The sequence below is a fragment of the Salvelinus alpinus genome, chromosome 1, assembly GCF_045679555.1.
Source record: "Salvelinus alpinus chromosome 1, SLU_Salpinus.1, whole genome shotgun sequence".
Lineage (NCBI taxonomy): Eukaryota > Metazoa > Chordata > Actinopteri > Salmoniformes > Salmonidae > Salvelinus > Salvelinus alpinus.
In genome coordinates this window covers 12,800,442-12,821,463 of record NC_092086.1, presented here as the reverse complement: position 1 = coordinate 12,821,463, position 21,022 = coordinate 12,800,442, and the positions used below count along the sequence as shown (strand labels likewise).

The following is a 21,022-nucleotide window of genomic DNA, read 5'->3' as shown; positions in this document are numbered from 1 at the left end:
TCATTTTGTGGGCAGTGTGCACATAGCCTGTCTTCTCTTGAGAGCCAGGTCTGCCTACGGCGGCCTTTCTCAATAGCAAGGCTATGCTCACTGAGTCTGTACATAGTCAACGCTTTCCTTAAGTTTGGGTCAGTCACAGTAGCCAGGTATTCTGCCACTGTGTACTCTCTGTTTAGGGCCAAATATCATTCTAGTTTGCTCTGTTTTTCTGTAAATTCTTTCCAATGTGTCAAGTAATTATCTTTTTGTTTTCTCATGATTTGGTTGGGTCTAATTGTGTTGCTGTCCTGTACCAGGTCTCTCTCTCTCTTTTTCTCTCTCTTCCCCCTGACTCTCTTTCTCTCTCTCTCTTCCCCCTGACTCTCTTTCTCTCTCTCTCTCTCTTCCCCCTGACTCTCTTTCTCTCTGTCTCTGTCTCTGTGTGTCAAGTAATGGACAATGTTAGCTACTAACGGCAAGTAATTGACAAGTACATCACGGTGAAAGGAGCGGGCTGGCGGCAGACAGAGCAGAGGACGGGAGGGACAGTTGCAGTCATTGGCAGCACGTGAATAAGGTCCACCGTCTACCCCTCACACTGTTTCTCCCTCTACCGCTCGCTCGCGTTCCCATTCTCTCTCTCTCGCTCCCTCTACGTCCCCATCTCTCTCTCTGTATCTCTCTTTCCTCGTCCTCTCATTCTCAGTGTAATCAGTTTCCCTCTGCGGAGAAAGACCAAGAGAAAGCAAGCAGGACACTTTTTTTTACAGCCTGTTTGTGTCTCTGATCTGACCACAATGGAATCCTGGCAGCTGACTGGAGTGGTGGGAGATGTCCTTCAGGTAGGAACGTAGAGAAACAGAGAAACAGGGGAATGAGTGTACCGAGGTAGAGGAGGAGAATTTAAAATGCAAACATGGAATGCTTTCAGTACAGCAGTGTGGCTGTTTTCAGCATGGACTGATCACCCATCTCACTCTCTGTCTCACTCTCTGTCTCTCTCTGTCTGTCTCTCTCTCTCTGTCTCTCTCTCTGTCTCTCTCTCTCATGCTCTGTCTCTCTGTCTCTCTCTCTCTCACTCTCTGTCTCTCTCTCTCATGCTCTCTGTCTCTCTCTCATGCTCTCTGTCTCTCTCTCTCTCTGGCTATCCTCCTCTTCCTCCTTTTTCCCACTAAAGGTATGTTTTATTTACGTGCTATTGCTCAGTTATAATCTGTTTTGCTGTGTGTGTGTGTGTTTTGCCTGAAGAGCAGTAGCCTACCTGAACCAGTGATGGAATGACTGGGAAGATGAACAACTTTGACAGGTGTGGACTGTGTTCAGCACAGCATGCATTCTGACTCTCCTCTCCTGCTGCACGGTAAACGGTTAGACCTCGTTAAAATGTTGTTCCCGGTGTCGCCTCATTCGTTTAGGCATGCGTTACCATCATCCGCTGTCCATCCATTGATGAAATGACCTTTTCCGTTGATAAATGGTGTTTTATCCTGAGTTGAAGAGGTGCACTATGGGGAGTAATGACTATTCTAACAGGAAGAGAGAGTTTAGTATCAAGCTGACAGAGGTCTAATAATAAAGTGTAGAGAGAGAGAGAGCTGGTCTTATGAAAACACACTGCATTACATTAGACTTTATGAAGGATACTGCATTACATTAGACTTTATGAAGGATACTGCGTTACATTAGACGTTATGAAGGATACTGCATTACATTAGACGTTATGAAGGATACTGCGTTACATTAGACTTTATGAAGGATACTGCGTTACATTAGACTTTATGAAGGATACTGCGTTACATTAGACTTTATGAAGGATACTGCGTTACATTAGACTTTATGAAGGATACTGCGTTACATTAGACGTTATGAAGGATACTGCATTACATTAGACTTTATGAAGGATACTGCGTTACATTAGACTTTATGAAGGATACTGCGTTACATTAGACTTTATGAAGGATACTGCGTTACATTAGACTTTATGAAGGATACTGCGTTACATTAGACTTTATGAAGGATACTGTGTTACATTAGACTTTATGAAGGAAACTGCATTACATTAGACTTTATGAAGGATACTGCGTTACATTAGACTTTATGAAGGATACTGCGTTACATTAGGCTTTATGAAGGATACTGCGTTACATTAGACTTTATGAAGGATACTGCGTTACATTAGACTTTATGAAGGATACTGCGTTACATTAGGCTTTATGAAGGATACTGCGTTACATTAGACTTTATGAAGGATACTGCGTTACATTATACTTTATGAAGGATACTGCGTTACATTAGACTTTATGAAGGATACTGCGTTACATTATACTTTATGAAGGGTACTGCGTTACATTAGACTTTATGAAGGATACTGCGTTACATTAGGCTTTATGAAGGATACTGCGTTACATTAGACTTTATGAAGGATACTGCGTTACATTAGGCTTTATGAAGGATACTGCGTTACATTAGGCTTTATGAAGGATACTGCGTTACATTAGACTTTATGAAGGATACTGCGTTACATTAGACTTTATGAAGGATACTGCGTTACATTAGACTTTATGAAGGATACTGCGTTACATTAGGCTTTATGAAGGATACTGCGTTACATTAGACTTTATGAAGGATACTGCGTTACATTAGACTTTATGAAGGATACTGCGTTACATTAGGCTTTATGAAGGATACTGCGTTACATTAGACTTTATGAAGGATACTGCGTTACATTAGACTTTATGAAGGATACTGCGTTACATTAGACTTTATGAAGGATACTGCGTTACATTAGACTTTATGAAGGATACTGCGTTACATTAGACTTTATGAAGGATACTGCGTTACATTAGACTTTATGAAGGATACTGTGTTACATTAGACTTTATGAAGGATACTGCGTTACATTAGACTTTATGAAGGATACTGCGTTACATTAGACTTTATGAAGGATACTGCGTTACATTAGACTTTATGAAGGATACTGCTTTACATTAGACTTTATGAAGGATACTGCGTTACATTAGACTTTATGAAGGATACTGCGTTACATTAGGCTTTATGAAGGATACTGCGTTACATTAGACTTTATGAAGGATACTGCGTTACATTAGACTTTATGAAGGATACTGCGTTACGTTAGACGTTATGAAGGATACTGCGTTACATTAGACGTTATGAAGGATACTGCGTTACATTAGACTTTATGAAGGATACTGTGTTACATTAGACTTTATGAAGGATACTGCGTTACATTAGACTTTATGAAGGATACTGCTTTACATTAGACTTTATGAAGGATACTGCGTTACATTAGACTTTATGAAGGATACTGCGTTACATTAGACTTTATGAAGGATACTGCGTTACATTAGACTTTATGAAGGATACTGCGTTACATTAGACTTTATGAAGGATACTGCGTTACATTAGACTTTATGAAGGATACTGCGTTACATTAGACTTTATGAAGGATACTGCGTTACATTAGACTTTATGAAGGATACTGCGTTACATTAGACTTTATGAAGGATACTGCGTTACATTAGACTTTATGAAGGATACTGCGTTACATTAGACTCTATGAAGGATACTGCGTTACATTAGACTTTATGAAGGATACTGCGTTACATTAGACGTTATGAAGGATACTGCGTTACATTAGACTTTATGAAGGATACTGCGTTACATTAGACGTTATGAAGGATACTGCGTTACATTAGACTTTATGAACGATGCATAATAATACGTGTTTGATTAATGTATCTCTGCTTATTTGTGGTGCTCTTGTTATTATTCTACATGCTTTACTTGCCGATTTAACTATACAAAAACTATATTAAACTATACAAGCGGCACTCGTCGAGCCAATCTTGCTTTCCTCTCATGTGGATGCTAACAAGCTAGCTAGAAAGCTAGGTAGTGCTACGGATCAACAGCCATTATCAGCCAATGATGAGGTTTGATTGGTCACACCCGATACGATATCGCAAAGGATTTGCTTAAAGTTACGCTCGTCAGCGTGGCTGTGCGCGAGGTCAGCGTGGCTGGGCGGGGAGGTCAGCGTGGCTGGGCGGGGAGGTCAGCGCGGCTGGGCGGGGAGGTCAGCGCGGCTGGGCGGGGAGGTCAGCGCGGCTGGGCGGGGAGGTCAGCGCGGCTGGGCGGGGAGGTCAGCGCGGCTGGGCGGGGAGGTCAGCGCGGCTGGGCGGGGAGGTCAGCGCGGCTGGGCGGGGAGGTCAGCGCGGCTGGGCGGGGAGGTCAGCGCGGCTGTGGGGGGAGGTCAGCGCGGCTGTGCGGGGAGGTCAGCGCGGCTGGGCGGGGAAGTCAACGCGGCTGGGCGGGGAGGTCAGCGCGGCTGGGCGGGGAGGTCAGCGCGGCTGGGCGGGGAGGTCAGCGCGGCTGGGCGGAGAGGTCAGCGCGGCTGGGCGGGGAGGTCAGCGCGGCTGGGCGGGGAGGTCAGCGCGGCTGGGCGGGGAGGTCAGCGTGGCTGGGCGGGGAACCACTTGTATAGTGTAAATGGCCTGTTACAGTTACATTCTCCTGCAGCATCGCCACCACAAAGTTACAGCCACGTTTCCTCACACAGCCTCTTTTAGCTGTTGGCCCATTCCTTCTGCTTCATAAACTAACTAAACGAATTATAGCCTACAGGTGTCTATAAAGTTGTAACTTGTGTCTATAAAGCTAGACATATCTCTTATCTGGCTGCATTTCCCCCAATCGAGTCACATCTAATTGGGGAGTAAATATTTTGGGACTTTTTCCAAAACCGCTATTTGAATTCTTACAACCTTACGAACTGACGATCACAATATCAGTAGAATTGTGTAGGTTATCGCATTCACCAATACATGTACTGTACCTGGTTATGGTATAACCACAGTAGTCTACAGCCTTGCTTCTCTCCTAGTTGTACCTGGTTATGGTATAACCACAGATGTCTACAGTCTTGCTTCTCTCCTAGTTGTACCTGGTTATGGTATAACCACAGATGTCTACAGTCTTGCTTCTCTCCTAGTTGTACCTGGTTATGGTATAACCACAGATGTCTACAGTCTTGCTTCTCTCCTAGTTGTACCTGGTTATGGTATAACCACAGTAGTCTACAGCCTTGCTTCTCTCCTAGTTGTACCTGGTTATGGTATAACCACAGATGTCTACAGTCTTGCTTCTCTCCTAGTTGTACCTGGTTATGGTATAACCACAGATGTCTACAGTCTTGCTTCTCTCCTAGTTGTACCTGGTTATGGTATAACCACAGTAGTCTACAGTCTTGCTTCCCTCCTAGTTGTACCTGGTTATGGTATAACCACAGATGTCTACAGTCTTGCTTCTCTCCTAGTTGTACCTGGTTATGGTATAACCACAGTAGTCTACAGTCTTGCTTCTCTCCTAGTTGTACCTGGTTATGGTATAACCACAGTAGTCTACAGCCTTGCTTCTCTCCTAGTTGTACCTGGTTATGGTATAACCACAGTAGTCTACAGCCTTGCTTCCCTCCTAGTTGTACCTGGTTATGGTATAACCACAGTAGTCTACAGTCTTGCGTTCCTCCTAGTTGTACCTGGTTATGGTATAACCACAGTAGTCTACAGCCTTGCGTTCCTCCTAGTTGTACCTGGTTATGGTATAACCACAGTAGTCTACAGTCTTGCTTCCCTCCTAGTTGTACCTGGTTATGGTATAACCACAGTAGTCTACAGTCTTGCTTCCCTAACCTCAAAAAGTTCTACAGCTGCACCATTGAGAGCATCTTGACTGACTGCATCACTGCCTGGTATGACAAGTGCTTGGTATCCGACCGCAAGGCGCTACAGAGGGTAGTGCGTACGGCCCAGTACATCACATGGAACAAGCTTCCTGCCATCCAGGACGTCTATACCAGGCGATGTCAGAGGAAGGCCTTACAACATGTCAAAGACTCCAACCACCCAAGTCATAGACTGTTCTCTCTGCTACCGCACGGCAAACAGTACTGATGCAGTAAGTCTGGAACCAACAGGACCCTGAACTCAGGTGCTGCCCATTGAAAGTGATGTGTGATGGAGCGGCGAGTATTGAAAGGCGTGTTCCCTAGGAGTGTCTCTCCAGTCTTAGACTAGTGGTGATGTTTGGAACTACAACCCCATCAGACAGGCGTGAGAAAGGACAGATTATAAATCCACTGCTGCTGCACTACATATACCCTGAGTCCCAAAGGGAACTCTATTCCCTACATAGTGCACCACGTTAGACCAGCGCTCTATGGACCCTGGCACCCTATTCCCTACATAGTGCACTACGTTAGACTAGAGCTCTATGGACCCTGGCACCCTATTCCCTACATAGTGCACTACGTTAGACCAGCGCTCTATGGACCCTGGCACCCTATTCCCTACATAGTGCACTACGTTAGACCAGCGCTCTATGGACCCTGGCACCCTATTCCCTACATAGTGCACTACGTTAGACCAGTGCTCTATGGACCCTGGCACCCTATTCCCTACATAGTGCACTACGTTAGACCAGAGCTCTATGGACCCTGGCACCCTATTCCCTACATAGTGCACTACGTTAGACAGGCGCTCTATGGACCCTGGCACCCTATTCCCTACATAGTGCACTACGTTAGACCAGAGCTCTATGGACCCTGGCACCCTATTCCCTACATAGTGCACTACGTTAGACCAGTGCTCTATGGACCCTGGCACCCTATTCCCTACATAGTGCACTACGTTAGACCAGAGCTCTATGGACCCTGGCACCCTATTCCCTACATAGTGCACTACGTTAGACCAGTGCTCTATGGACCCTGGCACCCTATTCCCTACATAGTGCACTACGTTAGACCAGAGCTCTATGGACCCTGGCACCCTGTTCCCTACATAGTGCACTACGTTAGACCAGAGCTCTATGGACCCTGGTCACATAAGGAATAGGGTGCCATTTTGGACCTCCCTGCATTACTTTAATACAGTTTTATATTTCTGTAATGGTCCAGAACTAGTGGTTTACTAGCTGTAACAGCTGATAGATCTAGTGGTTTACTAGCTGTAACAGCTGATAGAACTAGTGGTTTACTAGCTGTGACGGCTGATAGATCTAGTGGTTTACTAGCTGTAACAGCTGGTAGAACTAGTGGTTTACTAGCTGTGACGGCTGATATAACTAGTGGTTTACTAGCTGTGACGGCTGATAGATCTAGTGGTTTACTAGCTGTGACAGCTGGTAGATCTAGTGGTTTACTAGCTGTGACGGCTGATAGAACTAGTGGTTTACTAGCTGTAACAGCTGATAGAACTAGTGGTTTACTAGCTGTGACGGCTGATAGAACTAGTGGTTTACTAGCTGTAACAGCTGATAGATCTAGTGGTTTACTAGCTGTAACAGCTGATAGATCTAGTGGTTTACTAGCTGTAACAGCTGATAGAACTAGTGGTTTACTAGCTGTGACGGCTGATAGATCTAGTGGTTTACTAGCTGTAACAGCTGGTAGAACTAGTGGTTTACTAGCTGTGACGGCTGATATAACTAGTGGTTTACTAGCTGTGACGGCTGATAGATCTAGTGGTTTACTAGCTGTGACGGCTGATAGATCTAGTGGTTTACTAGCTGTGACGGCTGATAGATCTAGTGGTTTACTAGCTGTGACGGCTGATAGATCTAGTGGTTTACTAGCTGTAACAGCTGGTAGAACTAGTGGTTTACTAGCTGTGACGGCTGATATAACTAGTGGTTTACTAGCTGTGACGGCTGATATAACTAGTGGTTTACTAGCTGTGACGGCTGATAGATCTAGTGTTTTACTAGCTGTGACGGCTGGTAGATCTAGTGGTTTACTAGCTGTAACAGCTGGTAGATCTAGTGGTTTACTAGCTGTAACAGCTGGTAGAACTAGTGGTTTACTAGCTGTAACAGCTGATAGAACTAGTGGTTTACTAGCTGTAACAGCTGATATAATTAGTGGTTTACTAGCTGTAACAGCTGATAGAACTAGTGGTTTACTAGCTGTAACAGCTGATAGAACTAGTGGTTTACTAGCTGTAACAGCTGATAGAACTAGTGGTTTACTAGCTGTAACAGCTGATAGAACTAGTGGTTTACTAGCTGTAACAGCTGATAGAACTAGTGGTTTACTAGCTGTAACAGCTGATATAACTAGTGGTTTACTAGCTGTAACAGCTGATAGAACTAGTGGTTTACTAGCTGTAACAGCTGATAGAACTAGTGGTTTACTAGCTGTAACAGCTGATAGAACTAGTGGTTTACTAGCTGTAACAGCTGATAGAACTAGTGGTTTACTAGCTGTGACAGCTGATAGAACTAGTGGTTTACTAGCTGTAACAGCTGATAGATCTAGTGGTTTACTAGCTGTGACAGCTGATAGAACTAGTGGTTTACTAGCTGTGACGGCTGGTAGAACTAGTGGTTTACTAGCTGTGACGGCTGATAGATCTAGTGGTTTACTAGCTGTAACAGCTGATAGAACTAGTGGTTTACTAGCTGTAACAGCTGATAGAACTAGTGGTTTACTAGCTGTAACAGCTGATAGAACTAGTGGTTTACTAGCTGTAACAGCTGATAGAACTAGTGGTTTACTAGCTGTGACAGCTGGTAGATCTAGTGGTTTACTAGCTGTAACAGCTGATAGAACTAGTGGTTTACTAGCTGTGACAGCTGATAGAACTAGTGGTTTACTAGCTGTGACGGCTGATAGAACTAGTGGTTTACTAGCTGTAACAGCTGGTAGATCTAGTGGTTTACTAGCTGTGACGGCTGATAGAACTAGTGGTTTACTAGCTGTGACGGCTGGTAGAACTAGTGGTTTACTAGCTGTAACAGCTGATAGAACTAGTGGTTTACTAGCTGTAACAGCTGGTAGAACTAGTGGTTTACTAGCTGTAACAGCTGATAGAACTAGTGGTTTACTAGCTGTAACAGCTGATAGATCTAGTGGTTTACTAGCTGTAACAGCTGATATAACTAGTGGTTTACTAGCTGTAACAGCTGGTAGAACTAGTGGTTTACTAGCTGTAACAGCTGATAGAACTAGTGGTTTACTAGCTGTAACAGCTGATAGATCTAGTGGTTTACTAGCTGTAACAGCTGATATAACTAGTGGTTTACTAGCTGTAACAGCTGGTAGAACTAGTGGTTTACTAGCTGTAACAGCTGATAGAACTAGTGGTTTACTAGCTGTAACAGCTGATAGATCTAGTGGTTTACTAGCTGTAACAGCTGATAGAACTAGTGGTTTACTAGCTGTAACAGCTGATAGATCTAGTGGTTTACTAGCTGTAACAGCTGATAGAACTAGTGGTTTACTAGCTGTAACAGCTGATATAACTAGTGGTTTACTAGCTGTAACAGCTGATATAACTAGTGGTTTACTAGCTGTGACAGCTGATAGAACTAGTGGTTTACTAGCTGTAACAGCTGATATAACTAGTGGTTTACTAGCTGTAACAGCTGGTAGAACTAGTGGTTTACTAGCTGTAACAGCTGGTAGAACTAGTGGTTTACTAGCTGTAACAGCTGATATAACTAGTGGTTTACTAGCTGTAACAGCTGATATAACTAGTGGTTTACTAGCTGTAACAGCTGATAGAACTAGTGGTTTACTAGCTGTAACAGCTGGTAGAACTAGTGGTTTACTAGCTGTGACGGCTGATAGAACTAGTGGTTTACTAGCTGTAACAGCTGGTAGAACTAGTGGTTTACTAGCTGTGACGGCTGATAGAACTAGTGGTTTACTAGCTGTAACAGCTGGTAGAACTAGTGGTTTACTAGCTGTGACGGCTGATAGAACTAGTGGTTTACTAGCTGTGACGGCTGGTAGAACTAGTGGTTTACTAGCTGTAACAGCTGGTAGAACTAGTGGTTTACTAGCTGTGACGGCTGGTAGAACTAGTGGTTTACTAGCTGTAACAGCTGATATAACTAGTGGTTTACTAGCTGTAACAGCTGATATAACTAGTGGTTTACTAGCTGTAACAGCTGATATAACTAGTGGTTTACTAGCTGTAACAGCTGATATAACTAGTGGTTTACTAGCTGTAACAGCTGATAGAACTAGTGGTTTACTAGCTGTAACAGCTGATATAACTAGTGGTTTACTAGCTGTAACAGCTGATAGAACTAGTGGTTTACTAGCTGTGACGGCTGATATAACTAGTGGTTTACTAGCTGTAACAGCTGATATAACTAGTGGTTTACTAGCTGTAACAGCTGATATAACTAGTGGTTTACTAGCTGTAACAGCTGATATAACTAGTGGTTTACTAGCTGTAACAGCTGATAGAACTAGTGGTTTACTAGCTGTGACGGCTGATATAACTAGTGGTTTACTAGCTGTAACAGCTGATATAACTAGTGGTTTACTAGCTGTAACAGCTGATAGAACTAGTGGTTTACTAGCTGTAACAGCTGATATAACTAGTGGTTTACTAGCTGTAACAGCTGATAGAACTAGTGGTTTACTAGCTGTGACGGCTGATATAACTAGTGGTTTACTAGCTGTAACAGCTGATATAACTAGTGGTTTACTAGCTGTAACAGCTGATATAACTAGTGGTTTACTAGCTGTAACAGCTGATATAACTAGTGGTTTACTAGCTGTAACAGCTGATATAACTAGTGGTTTACTAGCTGTAACAGCTGATAGAACTAGTGGTTTACTAGCTGTAACAGCTGATAGAACTAGTGGTTTACTAGCTGTAACAGCTGATATAACTAGTGGTTTACTAGCTGTAACAGCTGATAGAACTAGTGGTTTACTAGCTGTAACAGCTGATAGAACTAGTGGTTTACTAGCTGTAACAGCTGATATAACTAGTGGTTTACTAGCTGTAACAGCTGATATAACTAGTGGTTTACTAGCTGTAACAGCTGATAGAACTAGTGGTTTACTAGCTGTAACAGCTGATAGAACTAGTGGTTTACTAGCTGTAACAGCTGATAGAACTAGTGGTTTACTAGCTGTAACAGCTGATAGAACTAGTGGTTTACTAGCTGTAACAGCTGATATAACTAGTGGTTTACTAGCTGTAACAGCTGATATAACTAGTGGTTTACTAGCTGTAACAGCTGATAGAACTAGTGGTTTACTAGCTGTAACAGCTGATAGAACTAGTGGTTTACTAGCTGTAACAGCTGATATAACTAGTGGTTTACTAGCTGTAACAGCTGATAGAACTAGTGGTTTACTAGCTGTAACAGCTGATAGAACTAGTGGTTTACTAGCTGTAACAGCTGATAGAACTAGTGGTTTACTAGCTGTAACAGCTGATAGAACTAGTGGTTTACTAGCTGTAACAGCTGATATAACTAGTGGTTTACTAGCTGTAACAGCTGATATAACTAGTGGTTTACTAGCTGTAACAGCTGATATAACTAGTGGTTTACTAGCTGTAACAGCTGATAGAACTAGTGGTTTACTAGCTGTAACAGCTGATAGAACTAGTGGTTTACTAGCTGTAACAGCTGATAGAACTAGTGGTTTACTAGCTGTAACAGCTGATAGAACTAGTGGTTTACTAGCTGTAACAGCTGATAGAACTAGTGGTTTACTAGCTGTAACAGCTGATAGAACTAGTGGTTTACTAGCTGTAACAGCTGATATAACTAGTGGTTTACTAGCTGTAACAGCTGATAGAACTAGTGGTTTACTAGCTGTGACGGCTGAGACCAAATAACCTTTTGTTGTGTTTTCTGCTGTCACCACAGATATTGGCATTAAGTCGGCCTGTGCACATTGCTCATTGAATATAGACCTCCTGTCCTCTATTGTGTCTGTCACCTTTAAAGACTATAGAACCATGATAATGTAAGAATGTCTGTGTTGTTCTAGAATATGGACCTCCTGTCCTCTACTGTGTCTGTCACCTTTAAAGACTATAGAACCATGATAATGTAAGAATGTCTGTGTTGTTCTAGAACCTAGACCTCCTGTTCTCTACTGTGTCTGTCACCTTTAAAGACTATAGAACCATGATAATGTAAGAATGTATGTGTTGTTCTAGAATATAGACCTCCTGTCCTCTACTGTGTCTGGCACCTTTAAAGACTATAGAACCATGATACTGTAAGAATGTATGTGTTGTTCTAGAATCTAGACCTCCTGTCCTCTACTGTGTCTGTCACCTTTAAAGACTATAGAACCATGATAATGTAAGAATGTCTGTGTTGTTCTAGAATCTAGACCTCCTGTTATCTGCTGTGTCTTCTGGTGTAAATTCCCAGTCTGCATTAGATAGAACGTTGCGGCCCCGCCCCCCTGTGGGGAAAACAACTTGTCGTTACCTAGGTTACCCCATTGGCTCCAACAAAAACTTGACCTTTTACAAAGGCAATTGTCTTGTTGTCTGCTTGTTTAAGTCAATTACAGTGCCTTCAGAAAGGATTCACACCCCTCAAACTCTTTGTTAGTTATGTCAGAGTGTTGACCCTGGCTGTCCGTAAATAAAGAAAACAAGAACATCCTGTCGTCTGGTTTGCTTAATATAAGACATTTTAAATTATTTATACTTTTACTTTTGATACTTAAGGACATTTAAAACCAAACACTTTTAGACTTTTACTCAAGTAGTATTTTACTGGGTGACATTTACATGAGTCATTTTCTTTTAAGTTATCTTTACTTTTACTCAAGTATGACAATTGGGTACTTTTTCCACCACTGGTTGCCGGAGAGGAAGGAAACCACTCAGGGATTTCACCATGAGGCCAATGGTGACTTTAAAACAGTTACAGAGTTTAATGGCTGTGATTGGAGAACACTGAGGATCAACAACATTGTAGTTCCTCCACAATACTTATCTTAATTACAGAGTTAAAAGAAGGAAGAATGTCCTGAATACAGATATTTGAAAGCATGCTTCCTGTTTGCAACAAGGCACTGTAGTAATACTACGAAATAAATTGGCAACGAAATTTACTTTTTTGTCTTCAATACAAAGCATTATGTTTTGGGCAAATCCCAAAAGTACAATTCAATCCGTTTTAATCCTACTTTAACACAACAAAATGTGGGAAAAGTCAAGGGGTGTAAATGCTTTCTGAAGGTGCTGTATACAACTACATGTAAGAAAAGATGACTTTACTCCCAACCATTCTCACTACTCAAACATGTTACTATTGTAGTGCTTCCCTCATGCCCCTTTTCATGGCGGTGCTAGCAGCCACGTGAGTTAGTGCTAGCTAGCTAGCAACCGGAACCTAAAGCGCTACGTGTAGCCTAATTTGACACTGGCTCAACTCTTCCACACCAAATAGCCTGAAGCCATAGGGCTCTTCTCGCAGGCTCTATTTTCCTACGTGGGAGCATTGTGAACCGTAGGTCAGGATTTTTTACCTGCTACATTGACAACACAGCAGCTTTTTGCCATGTTTTGTTATTTCTGTATAACAAAAAAAATCAACAATGACGTCGGCTCTTTTACAATGGGGGTCAATAGGAAAGAATGTTTGCTTTCCCTAATTTGTGGGTGTGGTGGAGGGTGAATATATGAGGTGGATATGGACTGGGAGCTACAATAGAGCTTGATCATAACATAATAACCACCAAGCCTTGCGTTGGGAACAGTGGAGCTTCCAGACATGCTCTAGATTCTATTTCCATGGAAACAGTGGAGCTTCCAGACATGCTCTAGATTCTATTTCCAAGGGAACAGTGGAGCTTCCAGACATGCTCTAGATTCTATTTCCAAGGGAACAGTGGAGCTTCCAGACATGCTCTAGATTCTATTCCCATTGGAACAGTGGACCTATACTTCCTGTATATAGCTCCACATTGATCTGGTACTGGTACTTCTTGTATATAGCTGCACATTGACCTGGTACTGGTACTCCCTGTATATAGCTCCACATTGATCTGGTACTCCCTGTATATAGCTCCACATTGATCTGGTACTCCCTGTATATAGCTCCACATTGATCTGGTACTGGTACTCCCTGTATATAGCTCCACATTGATCTGGTACTTGTACTCCCTGTATATAGCTCCACATTGATCTGGTACTGGTACTTCCTGTATATAGCTCCACATTGATCTGGTACTTGTACTCCCTGTATATAGCTCCACATTGATCTGGTACTGGTACTCCCTGTATATAGCTCCACATTGGAGCTTTTTTTAAAGTAGTGTCTTAGTCATGATCTAACTGATGGTTATCATACATGGAGACCAGGACTAATACTCTGAGAGGATATACTGAGGATCTAACTGATGGTTAGTAGAGGTGGAGACCAGGACTAATACTCTGAGAGGATATACTGAGGATCTAACTGATGGTTAGTAGAGGTGGAGACCAGGACTAATACTCTGGGAGGATATAATGAGGATCTAACTGATGGTTAGTAGAGGTGGAGACCAGGACTAATACTCTGAGAGGATATAATGAGGATCTAACTGATGGTTAGTAGAGGTGGAGACCAGGACTAATACTCTGAGAGGATATACTGAGGATCTAACTGATGGTTAGTAGAGGTGGAGACCAGGACTAATACTCTGAGAGGATATACTGAGGATCTAACTGATGGTTAGTAGAGGTGGAGACCAGGACTAATACTCTGAGAGGATATACTGAGGATCTAACTGATGGTTAGTAGAGGTGGAGACCAGGACTAATACTCTGAGAGGATATACTGAGGATCTAACTGATGGTTAGTAGAGGTGGAGACCAGGACTAATACTCTGAGAGGATATACTGAGGATCTAACTGATGGTTAGTAGAGGTGGAGACCAGGACTAATACTCTGAGAGGATATAATGAGGATCTAACTGATGGTTAGTAGAGGTGGAGACCAGGACTAATACTCTGAGAGGATATAATGAGGATCTAACTGATGGTTAGTAGAGGTGTAGAGGAGGAGATGCCATGGGAGGAGATGCCATGGGAGGAGATGCCATGACAACAGTTTGTCTCTAAAGTAAAGGAGATAATAATCCTCTCTCTCCATCTCTTTCTCTCTCTCTCTCCATCTCTGTCCCTCTCTCTCTCTCTCTCTCTCTCTCTCTCTCTCTCTCTCTCTCTCTCTCTTTCTCTCTTTCTCTCTTTCTCTCTCTCTCTCTCTCTTTCTCTCTCTCTCTCTCTCTCTCTCTCTCTCTCTCTTTCTTGCTTTCTCTTTCTCGCTGTTTATCATGTATGCATAGTCACTTTAACTGTACGTTCATGTACAGTGAGGGAAAAAAGTATTTGATCCCCTGCTGATTTTGTTCGTTTGCCCACTGACAATGAAATGATCAGTCTGTAATTTTAATGGTAGGTTTATTTGAACAGTGAGAGACAGAATATCAACAAAAAAATCCAGAAAAACGCATGTCAAAAATGTTATAAATTGATTTGCATTTTAATGAGGGAAATAAGTATTTGACCCCTCTGCAAAACATGACTTAGTACTTGGTGGCAAAACCCTTGTTGGCAATCACAGAGGTCAGATGTTTCTTGTAGTTGGCCACCAGGTTTGCACACATCTCAGGAGGGATTTTGTCCCACTCCTCTTTGCAGATCTTCTTCAAGTCATTAAGGTTTCGAGGCTGACGTTTGGCAACTCGAACCTTCAGCTCCCTCCACAGATTTTCTATGGGATTAAGGTCTGGAGACTGGCTAGGCCACTCCAGGACCTTAATGTGCTTTTTCTTGAGCCACTCCTTTGTTGCCTTGGCCGTGTGTTTTGGGTCATTGTTATGCTGGAATACCCATCCACGACCCATTTTCAATACCCTGGCTGAGGGAAGGAGGTTTTCACCCAAGATTTGACGGTACATGGCCCCGTCCATCGTCCCTTTGATGCTGTGAAGTTGTCCTGTCCCCTTAGCAGAAAAACACCCCCAAAGCATAATGTTTCCACCTCCATGTTTGACGGTGGGGATGGTTTATTGGGGTCATAGGCAGCATTCCTCCTCCTCCAAACACGGCAAGTTGAGTTGATGCCAAAGAACTCCATTTTGGTCTCATCTGACCACAACACGTTCACCCAGTTGTCCTCTGAATCATTCAGATGTTCATTGGCAAACTTCAGACGGGCATGTATATGTGCTTTCTTGAGCAGGGGGACCTTGCGGGCGCTGCAGGATTTCAGTCCTTCACGGCGTAGTGTGTTACCAATTGTTTTCTTGGTGACTATGGTCCCAGCTGCCTTGAGATCATTGACAAGATCCTCCTGTGTAGTTCTGGGCTGATTCCTCACCATTCTCATGATCATTGCAACTCCACGAGGTGAGATCTTACATGGAGCCCCAGGCCAAGGGAGTTTGACAGTTCTTTTGTGTTTCTTCCAATTGCGAATAATCGCACCAACTGTTGTCACCTACTCACCAAACTGCTTGGCAATGGTCTTGTAGCCCATTCCAGCCTTGTGTAGATCTACAATCTTGTCCCTGACATCCTTGGAGAGCTCTTTGGTCTTGGCCATGGTGGAGAGTTTGGAATCTGATTGATTGATTGCTTCTGTGGATAGGTGTCTTTTATACAGGTAAGAAACTGAGATTAGGAGCACTCCCTTTAAGAGTGTGCTCCTAATCTCAGCTCGTTACCTGTATGAAAGACACCTGGGAGCCAGAAATCTTTCTGATTGAGAGGGGGTCAAATACTTATTTCCCTCATTAAAATGCAAATCAATTTATAACATTTTTGACATGCGTTTTTCTGGATATTTTTGTTGTTATTCTGTCTCTCACTGTTCAAATAAACCTACCATTAAAATTATAGACTGATCATTTCTTTGACAGTGGGCAAACGTACAAAATCAGCAGGGGATCAAATACTTTTTTCCCTCACTGTACATACTACTTCAATTGGCCCGACCAACCAGTGCTCCTGCACATTTGTTAACCGGGCTATCTGCATTGTGTCCCGCCCACCACCCGCCAACCCCTCTTTTACGCTACTGCTACTCTCTGTTCATCATATATGCATAGTCACTTTAACCATATCTACATGTACATACTACCCCAATCAGCCTGACTAACCGGTGTCTGTATATAGCCTCGCTACTGTTATTTTTCACTGTCTTTTTACAGTTTTTTTTATTTCTTTACCTACCTATTGTTCACCTAATACCTTTTTTGCACTATTGGTTAGAGGCTGTAAGTAAGCATTTCACTTTTAAGGTCTATACCTGTTGTATTCGGCGCACGTGACAAATAAACTTTGATTTGATCTCCCATTACTAATATCTCACTGTGATAAAACCAACAGAAAGTCCTCTCTGTAGCCCTGCTTCCATCCTCTGGTTTTCCATTACTAATATCTCACTGTGATAAAACCAACAGAAAGTCTCTGTAGCTCTGCTTCCATCCTCTGGTTTTCCATTACTAATATCTCACTGTGATAAAACCAACAGAAAGTCCTCTGTAGCTCTGCTTCCATCCTCTGGTTTTCCATTACTAATATCTCACTGTGATAAAACCAACAGAAAGTCTCTGTAGCTCTGCTTCCATCCTCTGGTTTTCCATTACTAATATCTCACTGTGATAAAACCAACAGAAAGTCCTCTCTGTAGCTCTGCTTCCATCCTCTGGTTTTCCATTACTAATATCTCACTGTGATAAAACCAACAGAAAGTCCTCTCTGTAGCTCTGCTTCCATCCTCTGTTTTTCCATTACTAATATCTCACTGTGATAAAACCAACAGAAAGTCCTCTCTGTAGCTCTGCTTCCATCCTCTGGTTTTCCATTACTAATATCTCACTGTGATAAAACCAACAGAAAGTCCTCTCTGTAGCTCTGCTTCCATCCTCTGGTTTTCCTGTACCAGCGAGTGATTAAAAATGTGTTAGTTTCCACGGAGGAACACAGACACACGCAGCTGAGGCTGGAGGAAACCTCCACTACATGATTATCTGTGGTGGTGCTGATGGGTTGATGGTGGTATGTGTTTCGGTGCAATGTTTGTGTGTGTGTGAGGTGTATGCTAGATATTTGTGTGTATGTGAGATTAGTAACCCATGGAAATAGCAAACCAGTGAAATAGTAAACCAGTAAAATAGCAGCCCAGTGAAATAGCAGCCCAGTGAAATGGCAACCCAGTGAAATAGTAACCAGTGAAATAGTAAACCAGTGAAATAGCAACCCAGTGAAATAGTAAACCAGTGAAATAGCAGCCCGGTGAAATACCAGCCCAGTGAAATAGTAAACCAGTGAAATAGTAAACCAGTGAAATAGTAAACCAGTGAAATAGCAGCCCAGTGAAATAGCAGCTCAGTGAAATAGTAAACTAATGAAATAGTAAACCAGTGAAATAGCAGCCCAGTGAAATAGCAGCCTAGTGAAATAGCAACCAGTGAAATAGCAGCCCAGTGAAATAGTAAACCAGTGAAATAGTAAGCCAGTGAAATAGCAGCCCAGTGAAATAGTAACCCAGTGAAATAGTAAGCCAGTGAAATAGTAACCCAGTGAAATAGTAAACCAGTGAAATAGCAAACCAGTGAAATAGCAGCCCAGTGAAATAGCAGCCCAGTGAAATAGCAGCCCAGTGAAATAGCAGCCCAGTGAAATAGTAAACCAGTGAAATAGTAAGCCAGTGAAATAGCAGCCCAGTGAAATAGTAACCCAGTGAAATAGTAAACCAGTGAAATAGCAGCCCAGTGAAATAGCAACCCAGTGAAATAGCAGCCCAGTGAAATAGTAACCCAGTGAAATAGCAGCCCAGTGAAATAGTAAACCAGTGAAAGAGTAACCCAGTGAAATAGTAAACCAGTGAAATAGCAGCCCAGTGAAATAGTAACCCAGTGAAATAGTAAACCAGTGAAATAGTAACCCAGTGAAATAGTAAACCAGTGAAATAGAAGCCCAGTGAAATAGCAGACCAGTGAAATAGCAGCCCAGTGAAATAGCAAACCAGTGAAATAGTAACCAGTGAAATAGCAGCCCAGTGAAATAGTAACCCAGTGAAATAGCAACCCAGTGAAATAGCAAACCAGTGAAATAGTAACCCAGTGAAATAGTAAACCAGTGAAATAACAGCCCAGTGAAATAGCAGCCCAGTGAAATAGCAGCCCATTGAAATAGTAACCAGTGAAATAGCAGCCCAGTGAAATAGTAAACCAGTGAAATAGTAAACCAGTGAAATAGTAAACCAGTGAAATAGTAAACCAGTGAAATAGTAACCAGTGAAATAGCAGCCCAGTGAAATAGTAAACCAGTGAAATAGTAAACCAGTGAAATAGTAACCAGTGAAATAGCAGCTCAGTGAAATAGTAAACCAGTGAAATAGTAACCCAGTGAAATAGTAAACCAGTGAAATAGTAAACCGGTGAAATAGCAACCAGTGAAATAGTAACCCAGTGAAATAGTAACCCAGTGAAATAGCAACCCAGTGAAATAGTAAACCAGTGAAATAGTAAACCAGTGAAATAGCAGCCCAGTGAAATGGCAACCCAGTGAAATAGTAACCAGTGAAATAGCAGCCCAGTGAAATGGCAACCCAGTGAAATAGTAAACCAGTGAAATAGCAACCAGTGAAATAGTAACCAGTGAAATAGCAGCCCAGTGAAATAGTAAACCAGTGAAATAGCAGCCCAGTGAAATAGTAAACCAGTGAAATAGCAGCCCAGTGAAATAGTAAACCAGTGAAATAGCAGCCCAGTGAAATAGTAAACCAGTGAAATAGCAGCCCAGTGAAATAGCAGCCCAGTGAAATAGTAACCAGTGAAATAGCAGCCCAGTGAAATAGTAAACCAGTGAAATAGCAACCAGTGAAATAGAAGCCCAGTGAAATAGCAGCCCAGTGAAATAGTAAAAGAGTGAAATAGCAAACAGTGAAATAGAAGCCCAGTGAAATAGTAACCCAGTGAAATAGTGGTGATGACGGAGGGAGAATACCTATAGCACAGTGCAATAGCCTGATGACTAGTCTGTCAGTGTGGATTCTTCACCAGCCTCTGAGGCCTCAGTAGAGGAAGATACTGATGATGATGATGATGATGATGATGATGACTAGACCCTGAGTAGAGGAAGATACTGATGATGATGATGATGACTAGACCCTATGTAGTGCACTACTTTGGACCAGAGCTTATGGGGCCCTGTTCCCTATGTAGTGCACTACTTTGGACCAGAGCTTATGGGGCCCTGTTCCCTATGTAGTGCACTACTTTGGACCAGAGCTTATGGGGCCGTGTTCCCTATATAGTGCACTACTTTGGACCAGAGCTTATGGGGCCCTGTTCCCTATGTAGTGCACTACTTTGGACCAGAGCTTATGGGATATTGTTCCCTGTATAGTGCACTACTTTGGACCAGAGCTTATGGGGCCCTGTTCCCTATGTAGTGCACTACTTTGGACCAGAGCTTATGGGGCCCTGTTCCCTATGTAGTGCACTACTTTGGACCAGAGCTTATGGGGCCCTGTTCCCTATGTAGTGCACTACTTTGGACCAGAGCTTATGGGGCATTCCGTTTTGAGAAAAGGGTGCCGTTTAGGATGTCGTAGCAGCAGGAGTCTGCATTAAGGACAGAGTCTGCATTAAGGACAGAGCAGAGAAGAACAGAGTCTGCATTAAGGACAGAGTCTGCATTAAGGACAGAGTCTGCATTACGGACAGAGTCTGCATTACGGACAGAGTCTGCATTACGGACAGAGTCTGCATTACGGACAGAGTCTGCATTACGGACAGAGTCTGCATTAGGGACTGAGTCTGCATTAGGGACAGAGTCTGCATTAGGGACAGAGTCTGCATTAGGGACAGAGTCTGCATTAGGGACAGAGTCTGCATTAGGGACAGAGTCTGCATTAGGGACAGAGTCTGCATTAGGGACAGAGTCTGCATTAGGGACAGAGTCTGCATTAGGGACAGAGTCTGCATTAAGGACAGAGTCTGCATTAAGGACAGAGTCTGCATTAGGGACGGAGTCTGCATTAGGGACGGAGTCTGCATTAGGGACGGAGTCTGCATTAGGGACGGAGTCTGCATTAGGGACGGAGTCTGCATGAAGGGACAGAGTCTGCATGAAGGGACAGAGTCTGCATGAAGGGACAGAGTCTGCATGAAGGGACAGAGTCTGCATTAAGGGACAGAGTCTGCATTGGGGACAGAGTCTGCATGAAGGGACAGAGTCTGCATGAAGGG

General features: G+C 42.9%; 1 protein-coding gene across 1 annotated transcript in view; it reads left to right on the top strand.

The window, feature by feature from the left end:
• The first annotated feature begins 461 nt into the window (after positions 1 to 461).
• Positions 462 to 21,022, top strand: part of rbfox1 (RNA binding fox-1 homolog 1) — a 512,645-nt gene continuing 492,084 nt past the window's right edge. Inside the window, exon 1 of the mRNA XM_071391187.1 lies at positions 462 to 821. Within this exon, the coding sequence (XP_071247288.1) occupies positions 777 to 821 (45 nt within the window). The 5' untranslated portion in view covers positions 462 to 776. The remainder of the gene's footprint in view (positions 822 to 21,022) is intronic.